The 25,983-nt window shown below is 37.2% G+C and overlaps 1 protein-coding gene across 1 annotated transcript in view; it reads left to right on the forward strand.

Annotated features, from left to right (window-relative positions):
* The window catches only part of TMLHE (trimethyllysine hydroxylase, epsilon), a 78,053-nt gene extending 53,278 nt beyond the window's left edge, over positions 1-24,775 (forward strand). The window contains exons 4-8 of the mRNA XM_084788653.1: positions 754-1,033; positions 2,609-2,728; positions 14,822-15,058; positions 22,450-22,588; positions 23,218-24,775. Of these exons, the coding sequence (XP_084644779.1) occupies positions 754-1,033; positions 2,609-2,728; positions 14,822-15,058; positions 22,450-22,588; positions 23,218-23,349 (908 nt within the window). The 3' untranslated portion in view covers positions 23,350-24,775. The remainder of the gene's footprint in view (positions 1-753; positions 1,034-2,608; positions 2,729-14,821; positions 15,059-22,449; positions 22,589-23,217) is intronic.
* Positions 24,776-25,983: the final 1,208 nt, after the last annotated feature.

Below are 25,983 nucleotides of genomic sequence, written 5' to 3' on the forward strand. Positions count from 1 at the left end.
GATTAGTGTTATCTTTCAACTCTCATCAGAGAAATTTCTTTTTGCACTAGATGGTAATTAATACACAGAGACCCACAACTGGTCAACATACAAAGCAAAAGAGACTGAGATTCTCAGCTCCAAATATTCTCTCTCTCTCTCTCTCTCTCTCTCTCTCTCTCTCTCTGTCTCTCTCTCTCTCTGTCTCTCTCTGTCTCTCTCTCTCTCTCTCTCTCTCTCTCTCTCTCTCTCTCTCTCTCTCTCTCTCACACACACACACACACACACACACACACACACACACCACACACGAAGGTTCAGGAACCACTTAAGAAGTGGGGGCAGAAAGAAGGTTAAGAGCCAGAGATAGTAGACTGCAGCAAAAAAGTACTTGCTGGACATGACTAGGACATTGCATACAGAACTCACACTGGTTGTGACTGTTTGCACATGATCAAGCCAGGCAAAAGCCCCAGGATGGATGAGGGAGACTACCCATGCCCCAGTGGATGGCCCTAAGCCCATATACATATATACTAAGTAGACTCAGTGAGTTGAAAAACAAAACACATGAAGATTTAATGGGAAAGTGTTGGGCAAGAGGATTTGGAGAAGAGGGAGTGGGAGGTGGATTTGATGAAAACATATGCATCTATAAAAATATCAAATAATTAAAATTTAATACTAATGTTGAAAAAGAATGAATATTTTTAATTAATAAATATTTAGAAGTATTTTTAAATTTTATTTTAATGTCTTTTTTCTCCTTAAAAGGGCCAGATGATCATGTGACTAGATATGATCTGGATTGGCTGGTAAAAAATAGCTTCGAAGGGCAGAAACAAAAGGTTATCCAACCTAGAATATTATGGAATGCTAAACTCTACCAGCAAGCCCAAGTTCCATCTGCTGATTTCCAGAGTTTCTTAGAAACGAATGAGGGACTGAAGAAGTTTCTGCAGAACTTTCTGCTGTATGGAATTGCATTTGTAGAAAATGTCCCTCCTACTCAAGAACATACAGAAAAGTTGGCAGAACGGATCAGCTTAATCAGGTAATTTGCTAACTTTCTGAAATTCATAGTAACTAATTTCTAGGGCATGAGCACCAATTAAAAGATGTTAAAAGAGCTCTCTCATTAAGCATTTGCTTCAAATACATCAGGCCCAGGTTCAGTATCCCTAAATGCCATGCCCCCCAATAATCTTTCTGCCTCTCACTCCCTTCCAACGTCTCTTTCCCTTTGCCTCCCTCCCTTCTCTGTCATTACTTCTTCCATGTACTGTATTCTGCTCAAAAGAGGCCTGAATTTGTACTGAATTTTTAAAAAATAGGTTGACATCCCTGAGATACCTTTTCCTTTCTGAGGAGATGTTTGGGGGTGGATCTGAGGAAGAGGGGCTTTGGGGGAAGAGACTAGTGTGGTTTAGGTTGGTGAAGCTGTAATCAGGGTTTAATACATGAGAGAAGAATAAAAATGGGTCTTAAAAATCCCATTTTCATCTTCTTAGATTCCTAACTTTCAATCATAAATTGTTTGTTAATGCTTCATTGAATACATTGTATTGCATTTAATTAGCATATTTGCACCCTATATTTTATTTTGGTCATTACAGCAACCTTTTTAATTATGTGTTTTCTGTTTTGTACTGATAAGAACCTGATGCTAAGATACAATCAGTGACTTTTCCAGGATTACTCTAACAGTAAGCAGTAGTGAGAGGTTAAAATACCTTAGACTTCCCAATCCTAAATATAGTATTATTTCATTACTATTTTCATTTCTTGTGAGCATATAAATTGATCTTCTGTAGCATTAAATGTAACATAAAGTTACTTCATTGCAAATAGTATTTGTCTTTTTTTAAATGAAACTCATATGTTACTAGTTCATTGTATTATCCAAAGTGTGCTGCATCTACGACAGTGCTAGTAGAGCATAATCAGGGTTTGTGAGCCATTCTGTTTGAAACACAATTTCAAGGCTATCAAGTAAAGAAAACAACTAAGCAAACAATTGAGAAATCTTGGGAAGTTTTATTTCAAAAGAAAAAACATTTCCTTTTGAATAATAAATAATGTGGGAACTCTTCTGTCACCCTTGGTTATTACATTATCTAATATATTAGAAAAGGACTATTGTTGAAAAATATTAATATTAATGAAAGATGGTAGTTGTTATATAAATCAGTTGAAATTGTCACTAAAAGCAGCCACATAATTATTTCTATAAAAGAAAAGTAAACATAGGGAATAGCCTTGAATGAGGAGACTATTAACATAGTCATATAAACAATATGCAAGATCCTTGAGCTTTTAGAATGTTTAATGTTTTGATGGGCTTCAGTTCATTTTCCTAGAGTGTCAATTGGTGGCAGAATTTTCAAGATTTTGTTGTTGTTTGGGGTTTTGTTTGGCTTGTTGGTTTGGTTTTTGAGACAGGGTTTTTCTGTGTAGCCCTGACTGTCCTGGATTCGCTCTGTAGACCAGGGTGGCCTCGAACTCACAGAGATCCGCCTGCGTGTGCCTCCCTAGTGCTGGGATTAAAGGCGTGCGCCACCACTGCCCAGCTCAAGAGTGGAAGAAATTTACAAATATCTAATGGTTTCTTCTTGATTTTATTTGGCAGAGAAACCATCTATGGAAGGATGTGGTATTTCACTTCAGATTTTTCCAGAGGTGATACTGCATATACCAAGCTAGCTCTAGATAGGCATACTGACACAACCTACTTTCAAGAGCCCTGTGGGTAAGTATATTTTTTTTGTGGGTAAGTATATTATACTTTCCAGTGTAGTGTCCTTCTAGTTGATGGTCTTGAATAGTTTAATTGTTTTCTATTCTGTTTCAATGAAAGTTATACCTACTTACTGTGAACTTTCATGATTCTCTCTATTCTGCTGGAAACAGTCATTTTAAAATATTCTAGTTCAACCTTCATTACACTTTTAGGAATAAAATTTGTGTTTAAAATATAACACCTATACATGTGGGAAAAGACAGACCCTGGCTTATGCTGTAGCCCTGGATGCTCTGACCTAGAACTAGAACTCACTATGTAGCCTATTCTTGAACAGTCCTTCTAAGTATTCCAAGCCACTACATAAGGCTATAATATTTTCTCAAAGTAATTATAACTCACCAAAAAAGTTAGCTAACTATAAGCGTTAGAAATTACACTTTGGCAGACCAGGCATGGTGGCACAGGTCTTGAATTCCAGCACTCGGGAGGTAGTGGTAGGTAGATCTTACTGATTTCAGAGAGACAGCCTGGGCTATACAATAAGAATTTATGAGAGATGGCTCAGAGGTTAAGCACACCGCCTGCTCTTCCAGAGGTCCTGAGTTCAATTCCCAGTAACCACATGGTGGCTCACAACCATCTATAATGAGATCTGGTGCCCTCTGCTGGCCTGCAGGTGTACATGCAGGCAGAGCACTGTATACATAATAAATATTTTTTTAAAAGAATTTAACTTTTAAATTTTTATATTTTCTTATATTCAGTTACTAGATTATAGCAAATGTGTCAGTCCTACAAACACTGCTGTTATTAGGATGGTATTAAAAAGACTAAATCCTACAAAAAGGGGGAGAGGAGAAATGACTAAAATACAAATTTTTCATAGGAAATTAGTAGCTATGAGCCACAGATGTCATATACTATATTCAGATTCCTTACTGTTTGCTACTTATTAGAGGCCTCTATGGTTGTTACTTTGTGGTTATTTATCTTGTTTCTGCATACAGATTTTGGGGCTGAGACAATGATATTACTAAAATGATTTACATGTACATATGGAGTAAAAAAAGATAGTAGGGAACCTGGCATTGTCAAGCAGATATCTGTGAGCTCAAGGCCAGCCTGATCTACACAGTGAGTCCAGGACAGCCAGGGATACACAGAGAGACCCTGTCTCAAAAAAAAAAAAAAAGATAGTAGAAGAGAGTGATTACTGTTACATTAGTTTATTTGAAGAGTTTGTATCTTTAAAATATTTTGGGCCAATGAAATGACTCACCTGATTAAGATACTTTTCACCAAACCTGGTGACCTGATTTCAGTCCCTGGGACATTTATGTGGTAGAATGGGAGAACCAATCCCCACAAGTTTCCTTTTAGCCTCCATACATGTACTATGGCATGCACATGTATGCACATTCTATGACTAACACCAGAGATAAACTATGTTTATTTTTTACCTTTCTAGTGAATTGTAAAGAGTGAGTAGATTTGCGGCATAGTAATAGTAGTAAAGAGTTAAGGCTGTGACATCTTGATCTGCAACCCAGTCTGAAAATGTATTATTAGCTTTTTGATGTTGAACATGTAAGCTAAACTCTCCAAGCTTCTATATATTCATCTGTAAAATGAGATTAGCAATGTAATCTACCCATTAATATTGATAAGAGATTAAATTATGCAATAAATTTAAAGCACTTACTATTCTGCTCAATACATACTAAATATTCAGTGAGAATTAGTTGTAATTACCATTTTAGTTATTGTAATCACCACTATCATCTTCATTGTTACATGCCTATATTTTATAAAGCCACCTTTGCTCTGGTGTCATCTTCCCTTGGAGATTCTCCTCTATCTTTAGCCTTTCTATACATGTTGACTTCTTATCAGTCAGCTTTTTATTAATTCTCTAAATTATATATTTGCCTAGACTCAGTATTCTCTTTTCCTTTGTGTGTGTTTCTTGTTTCTATATCCTTTTATAGCTAATCCTTTTTAAAATATACATTTAATAGCTTTTCAATATTATTATTAGAATACATTATGTGTAAGGAGGGGTCTCATGATGGTTCTACCCATTCTGATATAATATACTTCAATCATATTCATCCCTTCTATTGTTCTTACCTATGTACACTCCCTTCTCCCTTTCTGTTTTATTATCCCTAGTAGGCCTCCTTTCAGTTTCAGGTCTTTTTTTCTCCTAATCTACTTCATGTTCAATAAAACATATAATACTTGTTTTTGTGGCACTGACTTACTTTCCATAACATGTTGATCTCTAGTTCCAGCCATTTTCCAACAGGTAACATTTTTCCATTCTATTTAAAAGCTTAAAACATTTATATGTAACAGTGTGTTTGTGTGTGTGTGTGTGTGTGAGAGAGAAGAGAGAGAGAGAGAGAGAGAGAGAGAGAGAGAGAGAGAGAGAGAGAGAGAGAGAGACAGAGAGAGAGAGAGAGAGACAGAGAGAGAGAGAGAGAGAGAGAGAGAGAGACGGAGACGGGGAGAGAGAGAGAGAGAGAGAGAGAGAGAGAGAATTTCTTTCCACTCCTCTGTTGATAGGTAGCTAGGCATATTTTGTAAGTCTGGTGCTGTGAATTTTGTGACAGTAAACACAGATCTGCAACTATCACTGTGGTACTCTGACTTAGTTCCTTTGAATATATTCTCAGGAGTGATATAATTAGATATTATTTTATTTTATTTTATTTTTACTGAAAATAATTTTTTTTCTCACAATATATCCTGGTTATGCTTTTACTTCCTCTGAACATCCCAGTTCCTCCCACCACCCCTCCTATCTACCCACCTCCTTTCTGTCTCTCATTAGGAAACAAATAGGTTTCTAAGGGATATTAATAAAAATTAAAATAAAGACTAACACATCAGAATAGAACAAAAGAGAAGGAAAGAAGCCCAAGAAAAGACACAAGAACTGGATACAGACGCAGAGACTCATTTGTTCCTAAACTCAGGGATCCCATAAAAAACATTAAATTGAAGCCTACAAAGGACCTGTAGGGTAAAAGAGGAGATAAAATATATAAATAAAATAAAATAAAAATTAAACATAAGATAAAATTTTTAAAAATCTCTAAGATAACATTATGAGACAAAAAGCCTCCAAAGATGCCAGTGAGCTCTTTTTCTGTTGCTCATCTACTCCTGGGCATGCAGCCTAACCCTTAAGAGTAGTTTGTTTGCCCAGTGAGAGTCCCTTGGAACAAACTAATTTCTTATTTGCAAGTCGTTGTCAAGTGGGGTTAGGAATGGGGACATGTGCCCACTTCTCCTTTCAGCCCTAGGACCTCATCTGGTGCAGACACATGCAGGCCCCGTGTGTGCTGCCTCATCCTCTGTGAGCTCGTATGTGCACCAGTCTTATTGATTTAGAAGGCCTTATTGCCATTGGTGTCCTCCATCTCCTCTGGCTCTTACACTCTTTCTGTCTCCTCTTCTGCAAGGAAAGCCATAATACATACATAAAGGACCTGGTGCAGACCCATGCAGGATATGTGCTATCTCAGGTTCTTTGAATCTATATGTGTTTTGATCATGTTAATTTAGAGGGACTTGTTTTCTTGGTAGCCTCCATCTATTCTGGCTCTTAAATTATTTCTGCCTCCTCTTCTACAGTGTTCCTTGAATCCTGAGGGGAGGACTTTGATGGAGACATCCCCTTTAGGGCTGAGTGTTCCAAGGTCTCTCACTCTCTGCATATTGTCTGACAGTGGGTCTCTGTATTTGTTCCCATCTGCTGTAAGAGTAAGCATCTCTGATGATGGCTAAATAAGGCACTGATCTATTAGTATAGAAGAATGTCATTTGGAGTAATTTTTTGCTACATTATTTCAGTAGAACAATAATATTTGGTTTTACCCTAGGTCCTGGGCTGTCTAGTCCCTGGTTCTTGGTCATCCAAGCAGTATCTGGTATGGGTTCCATTTTGTGGTGTGGACCTTAAGTCAAATAAGATATTGGTTGGTTACCCCCACAAGCTTGTTGCCACCATTGCCTTAGCTTATCTTTCAAGCAGGACACCATTGTAGATGAGAGGTGTTGTAGCTGGGCTAGTGTTTATTTTTCTCATTTGGTAGCATGCAGAGTACTTTCCAGTACCGTGAGCACTAGTTAGTAGATGTGAAGGCTCTATGTAGGCATCAGCTCAGCTTCTCCATGTTCAAAGAGTTCTGTAGGTGTTAACCTCAATGCTGTCAGTTTATGGAGAACCACCTATTTATTGTCTAGGCAACAGCCTGGGTTGTTTGTGGATTCCCATGAGACCCCTTTGGCTAACAACTCAATTTGGTATAACCCATTCCCAGTACTGGACGCTTTATTTGTTGACAAGAGATGGCCAGTTGGATTTGTCTCCCCCAATTTCCTCTAGATCACACACACACACACACATACACACACACACACACACACACATATATATATGACGTTTCTACTGCATTAGGTTTCTATACTACCCCTCAAATGGCTCTTAATTTTAGCCATGTCTCTCCATATTCCCTCTGTCGTCCTCCTCTTTGGTTGTATGGATTATAGTTTGGTTATCATTGAATTAACAGATAATGTCCACATATAAGCAAATGCATACCATATTAGTCTTTCTGATATAACTAGATTATATGGTAGTTTCTGTATTTTAGTTTTTTGAGGAGCCTCCACAATGATTTTCATAGTGGCTGTACTAATCTACATTCCAAGCTATAGTTATGAGAGCTCCTTTTTCACTCATCCTCACCACATTTGTTATTTTCTCTTTTTAAAATATCACTATATTAATGCTTTAGATTTTTATCACTTCCAACTCCTCCATGATCCACCCCTAACTCCCTACAACCCATTTTCATGGCTTTAACTCAAATTTGTGTTGTTCATATACTCTTGTAGCAGAGGCATCCACTGGAGCAGAGCCAAGAACCACACCATTAAAGAAAACTGACTCTTCCTCACCTAGAAACCATCAGTTGTCCATAGCTCTTCAGTTAAGGCTAGGAGTTCATGAACCTCTCCCTATTTCATGCTAGAATCTTGTTTTCTTGATTAGTTACTCTTAATGAAGTGAAATGTAATCTCAATGTATTTTAATATAAATTTTATTGATGTTTGTTATAAATAGTAATGAGTTTTATAATGAAATAATTACTGTTCCTCAAGGCTTTCATACTTAAGATAATCCTTCCAAATGACTTCCTCCATTTTGTTGCTTTTATCACCTACAGACCACAAAGTCTACTTCTCTTCTGGATTAAACATTTTTAAGTGGCTACTAAATAACCCAAGTGCAGAAGTTTTACAGGAAGTTCAATATAATTAGAAATTTCTTGTTTTAATTGTATTTGTTTTATATTCTTCTTGATTTTATGTCTTTGTCTTTCCTTATATTTATTGCTTGCTTTACTTTGTGGTATATTTTTTTACATTTCATTAAATTGCTATTAAATTTTATAGTAAAATAAAATTACGGTTTCCTCTTCCTTTTCTGCCTTTAATTGCTCTGCTGTACCTCACCCCAATTGAAGCCACAACCTTTTTTGTCATTATTACATAAGCAATGTGCTAGTTTGAATGAGAATGCCCACCCCATAGGCTAATTTAATTTGAATACTTGGTCCCCAGTTGGTGCAACTGCTTAGGAAGGATTCAGGATGTGGCTTTGTTGGAGGAAGTGTGTTATTGGGGTGTAATTTGAGATTTTTAAAAGCCTAGCCATTCCTAATTACCTAGTTCTCGTTCTCATTCTCTCTCTCTCTCTCTCTCTCTCTCTCTCTCTCTCTCTCTCTCTCTCTGTGTGTGTGTGTGTGTGTGTGTGTGTGTGTGTGTGTGTGTGTTGTGTGTGTGTGTGTGTGTGTGTGTGTTGTGTTGTGTTTGTGCATAAAGATGTAAATTCTTAGCAACATACTTCCTGCCTGGTGCCATGCCTCCTACCATGATGATCATGGGCTTTAACTCCCTGGAACAGTGAGCCCCAAATTAAATGCTAACTAACACACACACCTGAATATAGAACTACAACCTGCTCAGCTGTCCAGTGTTATTCGTATGTATATGATTCTAGTACTAGACAACCACTTAGTATTGGATAAACCAATTAAGCAGCTCATCCATGAAGAAAAGTATTTCACCTGCTCTCAGCATTCTTTAGTTGCCTATACTTCTTTGTTTAGGGTTAGGAACCCATGAATATTTCCCTCTTCCATGTTAGTATATCTAATGCTGTTTTACTTCTTCAAGTCTTAGTTAGGAAGCCATATTGTTGAGGTATCATGGGCAAAGTTTCCCTGTGAATAAGAGGCGACACTATATAGATGGCATAATCTCACAGCAAATTTCTTGGTCTTCTGGCTCTTACAGCTTTTCTGCCTCCTCTCACCTCTTCTGCAATGGTGCCTGAGCCTTTAGGTACAGGAATTGTATTGTGTATGTATCAACTGGGATTGGGCATCCCATGATCATTTTTCTCTGCATTTTGACTGGTTGTGCTTTTCTGTAATAGTTTCTATCTGTTGCAAAAAGAAGTTTTTTCTTTTGTTTTTGTTTTGTAATAGTGTGAGAGCTACACTTACCTGTGGGTATATCAATAATATTTAGAACATAGTTAGGAATTCTGTTGCTTTAGTAAAGGGGTAATAGTAGGTTCTCCTCTAAGATCCATGACCACAATAACCTTGAGTAGTTGACTAAATTTCCAGTGACAGCTATGATTTGCCTCCTGTTGAGCAAGCCTTAAATACAATTCAAAAGCTGTTGGTTACAACAAAGATATGTGTCACTATTGTACCCTTAAGGCTATTGTGCCATCATGATCATTCTCATGTTTCATGGATGTAATAACATGATAGAACTATTGATTGATTCCCTCCCTTGAAAGCTTGCATAGCACCTTATGTCTAAAGTACATGGTATCTTCAGCAATAGAGACTTATTCTCATCCTCAGGAAGGCAACTAAAAGCAAAAAGAATACCCTATATTGTGTTGGGAATTTCTTGGGCATCCCTGACAAACAACTCCAAAGGAGATTTCTCATGTCTGGTACTGGGATTTTTGTTAGTCAATGTCTCTTGGGAGGAATATTGTTATCCCAAATAGGATAACTTTGTTTAAACTATATATTTCTATGTATACACATAGATTGATATGTGCTATGTGTCATTTTAGGTGGATAAATTACAGTAAGATTTCTTAAGGCATTCAAATTTTGTTTTTCTTTTATTTTTTCATCATTTCTCCCTTCCCTTTCCTCCCTCCAACCCCCACCCATATATTCCTTCACTCCCTCTTTCAAACTCATAGCTTCCTTTTTAAATTAGTAGTTGTTGTATGCATATATGTAAATAAAATATTCTCAGTCTTTACAATGTTACTTGTATGTATGTTCTCAGGGATAGCCATTTAGTATTGGATAACCAATTGATATTTCCAACATTATTTATTTCTTTTACTCTCTCTTTCTAAATTGATCTCTTTGATGACAATTAAACCTTCCCTGTTTTACCCCATACTCCCCCCTTTGAAATCACTTGCACCTTGCTATTTCCCTAGACCCATATCTATCATCTTGCCAAAATACAAATCCCAAATAGATTTTTTAAAAACCCAATATGAAACCTGAAACACTCAAACTATTAGAATAAAAAATAGGCAATACTCTATATGATGTCAATGTAGAAAAGGAATTTCTGAATAGGACTCCAGTTACCCAGGAATTAAGGCCAACAATTGACAAGTGGGAGCTCATAAAACTAAAATATACAAGAATATTTAAGACCTGTAAGACAAGAACTTCAAGCCTTTGTAGAAAGAAATTGAAGAAGATATCAGAAGATGAAAAGATCTCCCATGTTCATGGGTAGATAGGATTACTATAGTAAAAATGGCCATCTTACCAAAAGCCATCTACAGCTTCAATGCAATTCTCACCAATATTCCAACACAATTCTTTATAGACCTTGAAAGAGCAATTCTCATCTTTATATAGAAAATTAAAAACTTAGGATAGCAAAAAGAATTCTGTACAATAAAAACTTCTATAGGTATTACCTCCCCTGATTTCAAGATATACTACACAGCAATAGTAGTAAAAACTGCATGGAACTGGCATAGAAACAATGACATTATCAATGGAATTGAATCAAAGACACAGAAATAAACCCACATTTCTATAGACACTTGCTTTTTGATAAAAAGCCAAAACCATACAATGGAAAAAAGAAAGCATCTGCAACAAATGATGCTGGCCTAACTGGATGTCTGCATGTAGAAAAATGCAAGTAGATCCATATCTATCACCCTGCACAAAAGTAATGTCCAAGTGTATCAAAAACCTCAACATAAAACCAGACACATTAAATCTATTAGAAGAAAAAGTGGGAGAAAAGTCTGGAACTCACTGGCACAGAAGACAGCTTCCTGACCAAAACACCAACAGCTCAGGCACTAAGATCATCAATTAATAAATGAGACCTCATGAAACTAAAAAAGCTTCTGTAAGGCAAAGAACACTATCAATAGAACAAGATGGCAGCCTACAGATTGGGAAAAGATCTTCATCAACCCTACATCAGACGAAGGCTAATATCCAAAATATATAAAGAACTTAAGTTAAATACCAGTAAACCAAATAATCCAATTAAAAATGGGGTACCAAAAATGGGCTACCAAGATAAACCAAGACTTCTCAACAGAGGAATATCTAACGGCGAAGAAACACTTAAAGAAATACTCAGTGTCTTTAGTCATCAGAGAAATGCACCCTCAGATTCCATCTTAAACTCACCAGAATGGCTAAGATCAAAAATTCAAGTGCCAGCATATGCTGGCGATGTGGAACAAGGAGAACACTCCTCCATTGCTAGTGGGAGTGCAAACTTATACAACCACTTTGGAAATCAATATGGCGCTTTCTCAGAAAATTGGGAATAGGGCTACCTCAAGACCCAGCTCTTCCACTCCTGGGCATATACCTGAAAGATGCTCCACCATACAACAAGGGCATTTGCCCAACTATGTTCATAGCAGCCTTATTTGTAGTGGCCAGAATCGGGAAACAACCTAGATGTTTGATAGAACTAGAAGAGATTATCCTGAGTGAGGTAACCCAGATACAGAAAGATACTTATAAGTGGATATTAATCATATAATACAGGATAAACATACTACAGTTCACAGACCCAAAGAAACTAAGTAGCAAAGGAGGCTGCTTGAGTCTCACACAGAAGGGAAAAAAATAGACAGGAGAAATAGCTAAGAGATGGGTGGTATAGGGAAGGAAATGAGGGTGGGGATCAGATGTGGGAAGAATGGGGATGGGAGGTGAGAGGGCTGGGAGAGGGAAGGGAAACCAAAGTGGGGGCCATCTCTGAGGCATGCTGGAGACCTGTGACAGAGTAGGCTCCTGAGAGGCTATGGAGATGACTCTAGCTGAGACTTCTAGCAATGGGGGACATGGAGACTGAAGTGGCCATCTCCTAGCCAGGCAGGACTCCTAGTAGAGGGAGGGGAATACCAACACACCCACAAAATCTTTAACCCAAAATTTACCCTGCCTACAAGAAATTCAGGGATAAAGAGGGAGCAGAGATTAAGGGACTGTCTAACCAATGCCTGGCCCAACCTGAGACTCACCCCTCAGTAAAGAGCCAACTCCTGACACTATTAATGATACTCTGCTATGCTTACAAACATGAGCCTAGCGTAGCTGTCCTCTGGGTGGCTCCACCCAGCGGTTGATGGATGCAGAGACCCAGAACCAAACATTATGGGGACTTCAGAAGGTCTTGTGGAAGAGTCGGGGGAAGGAAAGAAGGACTCAGAGGGGACAGGAGCTCCACAAGACCAACAAAGCCAACTAACCAGGGCCCAGAGGGGCTTGTGGAGATTGAAGCTCCAACCAAGGACAATACATGGGCAGGACCAAGGCCCTATACATAGATGTAGCCAACAGGCAGCTTGGTCTTCAAGTAGGTCCTCTAGCAAGTGGAGAGGGGGTTGTTTCTGACATGGACCATGTTGCCTACTACTCAATCACTTTCCCATGTCATGGCTGCCTTGCACAGCCTCAGCGGAAGAGAATATACTCAGTCCTGATGTGAGTTGATATGCTGGGGAGGGTGATTATGGGGGAGCTCCACTTTCCTGAGAAGAGGAGGGGGAGAGGGGGAAGAGGGTGGCAAGGTGGGAGAGGAGAGGAAGGAAGTGGTTGAATTCAACATGTAAAGTGAATAGATAAACTTTAAAAAATAACTAAAACACTTCTGCACAGCTAAATAAACAATCAAGTAAAAAGGAAGCATCAGAATGAGAGAGAATTTTTACCGTCTATACATCTAACAGATGATTAATATTCAGAATAGATAAAGAATTCAAAAAACAGTCAAGAAAACAAAGAACACAAGTCTTAAAAGTGCATGGAACTATAGAGCTGAACAGAGAGCTCCCAAAAGAACAACAACAACAAAACAGTGGCTAAGAAATGTCTCAAAAAATGTTTGTCTTCTACCTTAGAGTTTTTGTTATTCTGATAAAACACCATGACCAAAAGTAACTTGAAGATAAACGGGTTTATTTTATCTCACATCTTATAGTTCACCATCAAGAAATATCAGGGCAGGAACTCGATACATGAATCTGGAAGCAGGAACTGATGAAGAGGCCATGGATAAGTGCTACTTACTGGCTTGCTCCTCCATGCTTCTTCAGTTTGTTTTCTTATATACCTACCTATCTACCCTCAAGTAGTACCACCCACAATGGTCTGGCACCTCCCACAACAATCATTAAGCAAGAAATAGCCCCCATAAACTTGCCTACAGACCAATCTTATGGAGGTTTTTTTTTCAGTTGAGATTTCCTCTTCTCCAATCATTCTAGGTTATGTAACAGCATAAAACTAACCAGTGTTTAAGGAAATGTGAATTTAGAAAAACTTTGAGATTTTACCTTATTCCAGTCAGAATGACCAGTCAATAAAATGACCCACAACAAATGCCCGAGAGAATTTAGGGGAAAAGGAACCCACATTCACTCTTTGTGAAATTGCCAACTGATCCAGCCTCTCTGTAATCAGTGTGGAGAGTCCTGAAAAAGGTAAAAACAAATCTACCATATCCAGCTGTAGTACGCTTTGGCATATATCCACAGGACTCAACATCCTATTCCACAGATATTTCTTGCTCAACCATGTTCATTGCTGCTCTAGTCACAATAGCTATGAAATAGAAACAACCTAAATGTCCTGTAACCAAAGAATAAATAATGAAAATATGGTAAATATTCACAATGGAATACTATTTGACTGTAAAGAAAAATGAATTAATGAAATTATAGGTAAATGGATGATAATAGAAAATATTACATAGATTGAGGTAACCCTATACATCATTGTGTATCTGGTTTTCCAAGTTGGTTTATCATCTTTGTTCCCAACTTTTAAAATGATTTTTTTTTCTGTGAAACAAAAGTAGAGTTAATTAAAGAAAAGTAGGAATTTTTTGTTGGTGGTGGGGTTTTTTCCTATTTGTTTTGTTTTGTTTAGACAGGGTCCCATGTAGCCCAGACTGGCCTCAAATTCACTATGGAGCTGACAAGGAAAGCCCTCTTAAGTGCTAGGATTACAGGCATATGTCATCTACCCTTGTGTGCATTGGCACACAAACCCACAGCCCCTCTACACAAATAAGTAAAACAACTGTTATTGTTTTGAGATGTAGCTCAGCTGGTAGAATGTATGCCTACCATGCACAAAGCCCAGGGTTCAATCCCCAGCACTGGCATAATCAATGTGTGGTGACATGCCTGTAATCCTAGCACTTAAGAGGGCTTTCCTTGTCAGCTCCACATCTTGTTCATATGCCAGGGAAGACTTGGGAATATACATACATCTTTGAAATAAATGTGTAGTAACATTAAGATTTTTAAAAGCACAACTTTCTGTGAGGGAAAAACAATTAGGAATTGGGATTTCTTTCTTCATTAAAATTGCCAAAGTAGGTTTCTGATATATAATTTCTGATATAATATGCTAGAAATTCAATATTTTCTTTTTATCCACTGAACAGAAGTATTTGCTTTGCTTTCTTTAGCATTCAAGTGTTTCATTGTCTTAAGCATGAAGGAACAGGTGGCAGGACATTGTTAGTGGATGGATTCTATGCAGCACAACAAGTACTTCAAAAAGCACCTGAGGAATTTGAACTCCTCAGCAAAGTGCCACTGAAGCATGAATATATTGAAAATGTTGGAGACTGTCACAACCACATGATTGGGGTTGGACCAGTCTTAAATATCTATCCATGGAATAAAGAGCTGTATTTGATCAGGTGAGTACCAAACAACTATTCTCCCATGTGATACATTTATCCTATATTAATCTTTTGACTAGTGTATTCAACTATCTCCTGAAACCATCATTTGGCTGTCTTATAGTATCATATTCAAATCTATCTCATAGGCTCCACCCACCTTAAGCTTACCTTCCTACATATTCACTCATTTTTCATTGAATGATATATCCACCAAATTGCCCAAATAAAAGACTAAAAGCCCCCTTCAACTTGTCTATCTTCTTCATACTATGCAACCAATCTAGCTAGGTTTACCTACTAAATTTTTCTCAAAGTAGCCAGTGCTTTCTATCCACAATGCCACTTTTTGTGTGAAACCACTATCACTTCTATGCAATACAGTTGATTTCACCCTTACCCACCTTTTATCCATTTTTGTGTGCTATAGCTAGAGAAATATTTTAAATTTTTATGTGTGAGAACATGTATGTGTGTGTATATATATATATATATATATATGCCATTTCACATGTGTGAAGGTCACAGGAACACTTTTCAGGGGTTGGCTCTCAGCATTGGCTCAAGAAATCAAAGTCAAGCCAGATACGCCTTTAATTCCAGCACTCAGGAGGCAGAGGCAGGCAGATCTCTGAGAGTTTGAGGCCAGCCTGGTCTACAAAGTGAGTTCCAGAACAGCCAGGGGTGTTATACAGAGAAACCCTGTCTCAAAAAAAATTTTTAAAAGAAATCAAAGTCAGGCGTTTGTATGTATGTTATAGTATTTGTAATGTAAATATAATATATTATATACCATATATTGTATAAATACTTGTACAGCAAGTCCCTTTACCTGCTGAGCCATCTCACTGGCCCTAAGGTAATTTTTTGAAATACAAATCTTACTTTTTCTTTCTCCTCTTAAGATCCTGCATCCAAGGTGAGAAATGGTGCATGCCTTTAATACCAGCATTTGGGAGGCAGAGTCAGGCCAGCATAGTCTACAGAGTTAGTTCCAGGATAGCCAGGGCTGTTACACAGAAAAACCTTGTCTCAAAAAACAAACAAACAGAAGACTAATGAACAAACAAAAAGATCCTACATCCACTCAGTATCTTCCAAAGAACCCATTATTCTTATAACTTATACAATTCTACATGGCTTGACCCCTTCTTACTGTTGTAGCTTCAACTCATACAGCTTGTCTTTTCTACACAAATTCTGCCTAAAATATACTGCATTGCTTTAGGTTTAAGTTATTTTCCATGTTGTGGCCATTTTTTTTTATATTTTACTTCTATAGTGCATTGTTCTTCAACAAATACTTCTTGTGTATCTACAAAGACACAGGCACTGTTTTTTATTCCAGAGATATAGTTGTGAGAAAATCATGGCTGTCACAGAATTCTCTTCTAATAAAAGGGGCTATTTTCTTTTTTAAATCAAATATATAGCATATCAAATGATAATAAATACTAGCGGAAAATAAGGAAAGAGATATGGAGTACAGAGGCAGCTTGAAGAGAGCTGCAAAAGGTAACTTGATGTAGTACAGAAAAGGTCAAATCCTAGCTATCATGCAATGATTTATAGCCTTGACCAAATCGTTTAACCTATTTATCATGAGTTTTTGATTTTCAATAATAATATCTACCATACCCAGTGTTAAAAATAAGTTACCATCTCTGTTCTTTACCCTGGTAGGTAGAAGGAATTGTGTCAGTAGTAATTCATTTTTCTTGTTTCCCAGAAATACTCCCTCAGTCATCTCTTATGTATCCACCATACAAAATAACGAATATGTGTAACATTTTATTATGAACACCTTAACCAATGGAAAAATTAGAATCATTTAATGTGGGGAAACCTCAGCCTGCCACCTACACACCTTTAAGATATTACTAGTCTTGTTTTATTATAGAAAGCTCCATTTCTCTATCCACCTGTCATGGTTAGTTTTTATGTCAACTTGACACAAGCTAGAATTCATCTTAGAGGAGGGACCTCAATTGAGAAAATGCTTCCATAACATTGGCCTGTAGGCAAGCTTGAGGGCATTTTTAAATTAATGATTGATGTGGGATGGCCCAGCCCATTGTTGATACAGCTACCCCTGGGCTGGTGGTCTTAGATTCTATAAGAAAGCTGGCTGAGCAAGCCATGAAGAGCAAACCAGTAAGCTGCACTCCTCCATGAACTCTAGCTTCAGTTCCTGCTCCTAGGTTACTCCCCTGTTTGTATTCCTATCCTGGCTTCCTTTGATAATGAGCTATAATGTCAAAGTTGAGACAAAATGAACCCTTTCTTCCACAAGTTGTTTTGATCATGGTGTTTCAACACAGCAATAGAAACCCTAAGACAGCATCTATCCACCCATCAGTTAATCATATTTTTAAGTATTTTAAAGAATATTACAGATATGACTATATTCTGCACTAAAATACTTTAATGTCTATATAAAATAGAGCTCAATATGGTTTTGTACCTTTTTGTTTTCAAGTTAAAAAAGACACATAGTGATGTATTTAAATGTTAAATATAAATGTATGGAGGTTTAAGAATGAATATACTTCTGTGACATGAATCTATATCAATACATAAAATAATATCCTCAATAGAGGAAGTACCTTTCTGTTTTCCAGTCAGCCTCTGCATATGCACCCCACTGTTTCTTTCTTTCTTTCTTTAAATTAAAAAATAACTATATCAAGTTGTTTATAGTTTGGTTTCATTATGATTGAAATTTCTATAAAATCCCTGTAAAAATACTTTTTTGAATACATATTTTTATTTCAATCAAATAAATACATAATAATGTGTATTAATTACTTTTCTCATTGTTATGACAAAATACCCAACAAAAGCAATTCAGGGAAAGAAGGGTTTATTCTTGCTTATAGTTGGAGAGTTACATAGTTGGTAGCAGGTTATAACCAACAGTCAGGAATCAAATAGATATGAATGCTGTCACTCAGCTCACTTTCTCCTTTGTTTCCAATCCAAGGCTTTGGCCCATGGATTGGTGCCACCTACATTCAGGGTGGGGCCTCCTTATTCAATTAGGCTTCTCTGGAAACTCCCTCAGAGACTTGGCAAGAGGTTTTTGTCTTGTAGGTAATTCTAGATTCTGTTAAGTTGATAATCAATGTTAATCATCACAGAATAGAACTGATATATCATAGAGTCCAAGAATGTTTAGTTTCAGCAAATAACATGTTTTACCAAACTACTTGTACTATTATACACCTTCTTAAGGATAAAAGTTGCAGCTGTTTCCACATTTCCTATATTTCTCTTACCTAGAGTCCCAGTATGATGTCCTCACATTTGTCCCAATCAAGAAGGACCCAGAGGGTCCTAGAAACCTACAAGAAGAACATCATAATGGGTGGATCAGGGCCCAGGGGGTCTGCTCAAACTATAGCACTAACCAAGGACAATACAAGTAGTAAACATCGAACCCCTGCTCAGATCTACTCAATGGATAGGACATTCTCCACAGTTATACAGAGAGCACGGAGTGACTTAGACATGAACTCTGGTGCCCCATATTTGATGACCTCTCCTTGGTGGGGAGCCCTGGTGGCACTCAAAGAAAGAATAAGCAGGCTACCAAGATGAGACTTGTTAGCATGCGACCATAAAGTGGGGGAGGAGATCCCCCTCAGGCATGGACCTAAGGGAGGGTAATAGGGTGGGGGTGGGAGGGTAGGAGGAACGGGAGGATACAAGTGATGGGAGAACAATTTAGTTGTAATCTGAATAAATTAATAAAAAAAGGAAAAAGTTGCATCTGCTATAAGTCCTTGCCAGTACATAGTGCTGTCACTTGTATTAATTTTAGCTGTTATTATACATACTTTTTAGGATAGCCTTATGAGCAAGTTCACAGGAATTGGATAATTCTTTCTGCATGCTGCTGTCAACAACAAGTAAAATATTAGAGAGATCCAACTACCTAAAATAGAAAGCTGTCACAGATTTACTCTTTCCAAGTTTCAGTTGCCATATGTGTAAAAGGGGGATAATAACAGTTTTCCTTCTAGGATGGTAAAATAAGCCAATGAAATAGTATTTATACAGATACCAAATATATAGAACTGGAACTTTCTAGAATGGCATTGATTATCAATACCCTATTGAATACTGATTCCTCACTGTCTTCCTCATATGAACATGGACTCCTAAAAGCCTGAAAGAAAGCACTATTTATTGTGATCTTTCATTTGATTCTGTGATAGTAGTCTTGTGAGGCCCACTAAGCAGGTGTTTATTTCTCATATCAGAAAAAAGAATATGTTTTGATCATGCTATGTACTAAACCCAACAAATGTCATGTGATATCTCGAAGAGAACCCTTTTTTCTTTTAAAAAGAAGAATGTTGGTGATATCTACTAAAATCTGACAATATACAATCCATAAATCCTATCCTTAAGTTTATATATACTAAGCAAAATGAATACTTACATTTACCAAGATATAAAATAGAATGTTCATGGAAGCATTATTTATAATCATTCCAAAGTGAAAACAACTCAAATGTTCATTAACAATAGAATGGACAAATTATGGAATGATAATGCAGTTAAGTTTCATACAGCACTAGTAAAGAGTAACTACTACTAAATGATGAATTTCATAACTGCAATATTAAATGAAAGACACCAGAAACAAAAGATGAGATACCATGTGGCTCCATTTATATAAAACTATTATAAACAATGTTTGGTGATAGAAATCAGAATGACAATTACCCTTGGGTAGGAGAAGGAGTGTGGCTGGAAAGGGGCTCAAGAAAATGTTAGAGTGTCACAATAATTGGTATATCTCATTAGTAGTGACATGAATGTTACCGCATAATGATAATTCAGCAAGATTTATTTGTGTGCTTTCCTATATATAGTATACTACAGTTAAATGTTAATTTTCCTTATCCAAAGGAGACATGCATTGTGTTTTCCTTTAGACAGAGTAAAACTATGTAGCTTTGGATGGCCACAAACTGAAAGAGACCTACCTGCTTCTACTTCCTTAGTGCTATGATTAGAGGTATGCGTACCACATCTGAACAGAAAAACATTATCTTAGTAAAGACTTTTCAGTGGTCCTCATGGTAAATAGATAAAGTCCAAGGCTTACCATGCCTTGAATAACTACATATATAATCTTGCTCCTAGCTACTTCCTCTATTTCATCTCTTCAATCATAACTCTCCTGATTAATCAATATCTCAAAGAGATATTGGCCTGCTTGTTGGTCTGTAAAACATAAGAAAATTCTTTCCAGAGACACTGTATTGCTGGTCTCTCTACCTTGACTTTACTTCCTCCAGCTTGTCATATACTTGATTTCTATTTATACAGGTACCTCTTCCAGTGTCACTTCTCCAAAAATTCCTTTAGCATTCAAAACCAAAAATTTTTAGTTACCCTTAAATACATGTCACTGTATCTGAAACTAGCTAAAATTATCTTTGTATCCTCAATAGGATATAAATTTCCCCAAATCTCAAATAATGCCCTTTATGTTCATTATTACATATTTATTTCCTAATAAACTCCTGGCAATAGCAGGTGCTATTATTGAATGAATAAAAGACTGGAGGAAGATGTATGAGTAAAACTGCCTACTGGGTTATATATAGTATTTTTTTCCACAAAAGGAAATACTTGTAGAACAATCTCATTCTCTTTTTTCCCCTGAGACAGGGTTTCTCTGTGTAGCCTTGACTGTCCTGGACTCACTCTGTAGACCAGGCTGGCCTCAAAGTCACAGAGATCCACCTGCCTCTGCTTCCCTAGTGTTGGGATTAAAGGTGTGCGCCACCACGCCAGGCCTCATTCTGATTTTTTACATATATAAAGGAAAACATTTAATTGGAACTGCCTTAAGTTTCAGAGGTTTATTCCATTCTCATCACAGCAGTAAGCATGGCAGTGTACAGGCAAACTTGGTGCTGGAGATGGAGCTCACAGTTTTACATCTTGATCCCCAGCACTCATTCTGGTTTTTGTGGGGGTTTTTTTCCTTTTTTTATTAATTCATTTATATTACATCTCAATGTTATCCCATCCCTTCTATCCTCCCATTCCTCCCTCCCATTTTCCCCCTATTCCCCTCCCCTATGACTGTGACTGAGGGATACCGCCTCCCCCTTTATATGCTCATAGGGTATCAAGGCTCTTCTTGGTAGCCTGCTATCGTTCCTCTGAGTGCCACCAGGCTTCCCCATCAGGGGGCGTGGTCAAATATGGGGCACCAGAGCTCGTGTGAAAATCAGTCCCCACTCTCCACTCAACTGTGGAGAATGTCCTGTCCATTGGATACATGTGGGTAGGGGTTTGAAGTTTACTGCACGTATTGCCCTTGGCTGGAGCCATAGTTTGAGTGGGACCCCTGGGCCCAGGTCTGCCTGTCATAATGTTCTACTTGTAGATTTCTAGGACCCTCTGAATCCTTCTATTTCCCCATTCTCCCATGTTTCTCTCACCTAGAGCCCCAATAGGATGTCCTCCCCTCTGTCCCACTTTCCTGGTAAATAAAGACTTTCATGGGACCTGCCCCTTGAGCTAGTGTCCAGATATAAGTGAGTATATACCATTTGAGTCTTTCTGCTTCTGGGTTAACTCGCTCATTATGATCATTTCTAGTTCAATCCATTTGTCCACAAATTTTGGGAACTTCTTGTTTTTAATAGCTGAGTAGTATTCCATAGTGTAAATGTAGTACAGTTTCTTTATCCGTTCTTCTACTAAGGGATACTTAGGCTGTTTCCATGTTCTGGCTATTATGAATAAGGCCGCTATGAACAATCATCCTGTTTTTTAAAATAGCATTGCTTATACAACTTATGTAGTCCTCAACTTATATTGAGTTTAATATAAAAAATTCAAAATCTGCCTGGTGTGATAGTAGCACATACCTTTAATCCCAGCACTTGGGAGGCAGAGGCAGGTGGATCTCTGTGAGTTTGAGGCCAGCCTGGTCTACAAAATAAGTCCAGGATAGCCAGGGCTACACATAGAAACCTTGTCTTGAGAGAGAGAGAAAAAAAAGCTCAACTCTTTTCTGAATGCTTTCATTACACTTTAACCAATACTTACTCCATGAAACACACTTCAGCTAAAGCCCCATATCCTTAAAAAACAAGCAAACAAAACAAAACAAACAAAAGTGGAAAAAAACCATATCCTGAGATGGGAGAAATCAGCTGAAACTTAACTTTGACTCTCTGCCCCAAAGTCTCCAAAGAAAAGCAAATGTGACCAACAGACAGTGGAATTTTCTTTCTCTGGTGCTGTATTCCTAAAAGTGGTTTGATTCAGTGTCATTTCAAGTGTGAAACTAACAGTAAACACAGAGAAAACATTATCTAAAACAGTTAAATAAACAGTAAATGTCTTTATCATGTGTCATGGTTCCATATAAGGTACAACAACTATGACCGGGCTGTCATCAACACTGTGCCTTATGATGTTGTCCATCGTTGGTATATAGCACACCGAACCCTAACAACAGAATTGAGAAGGCCTGAGAATGAGCTTTGGGTCAAACTGAAGCCTGGAAAGGTAGGTCCCAAACTCTATAAAGACATCAAGTAAGCTTGCCATACAACCTCAGTGAAGACTGGAACTTTTAAAATATGTGTCATCATGTTACAAAGGGAAATGATTTTTTTCTTAAGTCCTAGGTATTGTCCCTGGTCCAGCCATTCATTTAGATTATTGGAAGCAGGCACTACTCCATTTCTAGACAACAGACACTCTTATTTTAATGATTAAGGGACTTAAGTAGGATCCTTCCAACTTAATGATTCCATTTTCAAATCTTGATATTTCCTCTAACTAAAGAATAGCTTTAGCTTTTCACAAAACATAATTGAGAAAGTGTAAACTGAGGATTACAGAGAAACCAGTGTCTTTATTTACTTTGAAAAAAAAGATAGTTGCTCAAAGAGTATAAGCTCCTTGAGAGCACAAAGTTTTTAAACTATTTTTTTTTTAATTGCTATTTAGACTGGTACAGGGTTAGACATATCTTATTTTCTCTTTAACTTGCTTAACTTCAAAAGAAAAATATTCATCAAATATAACCCATAGAATAATCTAAAGCTGTATCTTTCAGTTATCTCTTCTGATTTAAGTTACCTAAGATTTGCCCTTGTGATTGTTTACTCTCCTTTTTTTTACATTCACAGGTACTATTTATTGACAACTGGAGAGTCCTTCATGGAAGGGAATCATTCACTGGCTACCGTCAACTCTGTGGCTGCTATTTAACAAGAGATGATGTATTGAATACTGCTCGTCTCTTGGGGCTTCATGCTTAAAATTGAAAGCACTGGCATTATGAATACACTTGGCACCCTACTGCCAGAATTTTATAACAGAACAATAGTGTGTCAAAACTTGCTTCTCATTATCACCTTCCTATTCTAAAGAACAGAAGTTTTTCCTAACTCTATAAGAGAAACCTGTTAATTAAAGGGGGCTTCTGAGCTATCTAATGTCAGCCATCTAGTATGGTAAGCCGTCTTCCAAAGTTATAACATGAACCTATTCTTTTCTTAAACCTTTTGATGTAATTATAATCACTGTACTTAAGAAATAAAATCTTCATATTAAAAGGAAACCAATATTACATAATTTGTCTTCAGCTAAATAAGAATGCAGTACATTCTAGAAATGATAAAATACTGATATAGCAACATTTGTAAAAAATTTTTCATCTTTTATAATTCATTTGACTAATAATATATGCTTACTTATATTTTGAATAGATTCCATAATATCTTTCATTCCCTTCCAGTTTCAGCAGATGATGGAATATTGCTTTTCTTTTTAATGACTGAATAGTATTTCATTGTGCATAATTTTTACTACCTGTTAATGAAAAACAAGGCTGATTCCACATTTTAGCTACTATGGATATTGACAAACATGAGTATGCAAATATTCTGTGATACACAGGTTTAATTTTCCTTTGGTATGTAACATACCAGAGAGGTCATATGGATACAATACTTTTATTTTTTTTAATTCTAGAAAGTTGTATACTGTTTCTCATAATGAGTATACCAATTTACATTCCCAGCAATATTTAATAAGCCTTCTTTTCAATGTACATTCCCACTAACCTTTGTAAATTTTGATGTTGATTATTGCAGTTGTAGCTGGATCAAAATGGTATCTCATTGTGCTTTGCATGGGCTTTTTTTCTGAAGGCTAGTGATGTTTACCAACTTTTCAGATACCTCTTGACAATTTTATGTGTTCTTTTGAGAAATGTCAATCCAGAATTCTTGCCAGCTTTTAGTAAGTTGTTTATACTTTAGCTATTGAATTTTTGAAATTCCCTATATATTTAAAACAACATCACCATTTCATATGTATGGATAACAAATTATCTTTCCTTTACTCTACTGATACTCCTGTAACTTTTGCCATGTGAAAACACCTCAATACCCTTTAAAGTTACCCTAGATCGCCAAACAGACAGCATTGGATTAGACAGCATCTAAGGGTTCTGCCACTCTTGTAGCTGTATGAGTTTGGGATTTGTATAGATTTTCAGTGATTAAGTTTTAGTATACAGGTACATTAAGAAAAGTACCTAATTCATATGGTTTTCTGACAATTCTTTGGTTATTAAATGAAGTATTATCAGCACATATTGATGTCTATTAACAATGATTCATAGTGCATTTTATGCACTGGACACTATATTGGGATTGGTTTTGTTGTTATAATAAAATATACTGATAAAAACAGCTTAAAGGAGAAAGGACTTATATTAGCTTATGGTATTAGATGTATACAATTCATCACAGTAGAAAAGGCATGGCTTAGGAACAGGAAGTTAGCTGGTTACATTTGCATTTGCATTCAGGAAACAGAAAGAAAGTAGTTGGTTGTAAATCCTCAAAACTCTCCACCAGTGACATACTTTTTTCAGCAAAAAGGTCTAATATCCAAAATATATAAAGAGCTCAAGAAATCAAACACCACCAAACCAAACAACCCAATTAAGAAATGTGGCTCAGCAAGGATAGTACGTGCAGTAAATTTGGAACCCCTACCCAGATCTAGCCAATGGACAGGGCATTCTCCACAGCTGAGTGTAGAGTGGGGTCTGACTTTCACACGAACTCTGGTGCCCCATATTTGACCATGTCCCCTGGAGGGGGAGACCTGGTGGCACTCAGAGGAAGGATAGCAGGTTACCAAGAAGAGACTTGATACCCTATGAGCATATACAGGGGGAGGAAGTCCCCCTCAGTCACAGTCATAGGGGAGGGGAGCAAGGTGAAAATGGGAGGGAGGGAGGAATGGGAGGATACAAGGGATGAGATAACCATTGAGAGGTAATATGAATAAATTAATAAAATATATTTTAAAAAACAAAACAACAAAAAAGAAATGGGGCTTAAAATTGAACAGAATTCTCAACAGAGGACTATCAAATGGCTGAGAAACGCTTAAAGAAATGCTCAACATCTTTAGTAATCAGAGAAATGCAAATCAAAACAATTCTGAAATTCCATCTTACACCCGTTAGAATGGCTAAGATCAAAAATTCAAGTGACACCACATGCTGGCGAGGATGTGGAGAAAGGGGAATACTCCATTGCTGGTGGGAATGCAAACTTGTACAACCAATTTGGAAATCTCTCTGGCGCTTTCTCAGAAAACTGTGAATAAGGCTGCCTCAAGACCCAGCTATTCCACTCCTTGGAATATACCCAGAAGATGCTCCGCCACACAACAGGGACTTATGCTCAACCATGTTCAAAGCAACCTTATTCATAATAGCCAGAACCTGGAAACAGCCTAAGTGTCCCTCAGTAGAAGAATGGATAAATAAACTGTGGTACATTTACACTATGGATTGCTACTCAGCTATTAAAAACAAGGAATTCCAGAAATTTGTGGACAAATGGATTGAGCTAGAAATGATCATAATG

This window comes from Acomys minous, assembly GCF_964271855.1.
Source record: "Acomys minous genome assembly, chromosome: 7".
Taxonomy (NCBI): Eukaryota; Metazoa; Chordata; class Mammalia; order Rodentia; family Muridae; genus Acomys; species Acomys minous.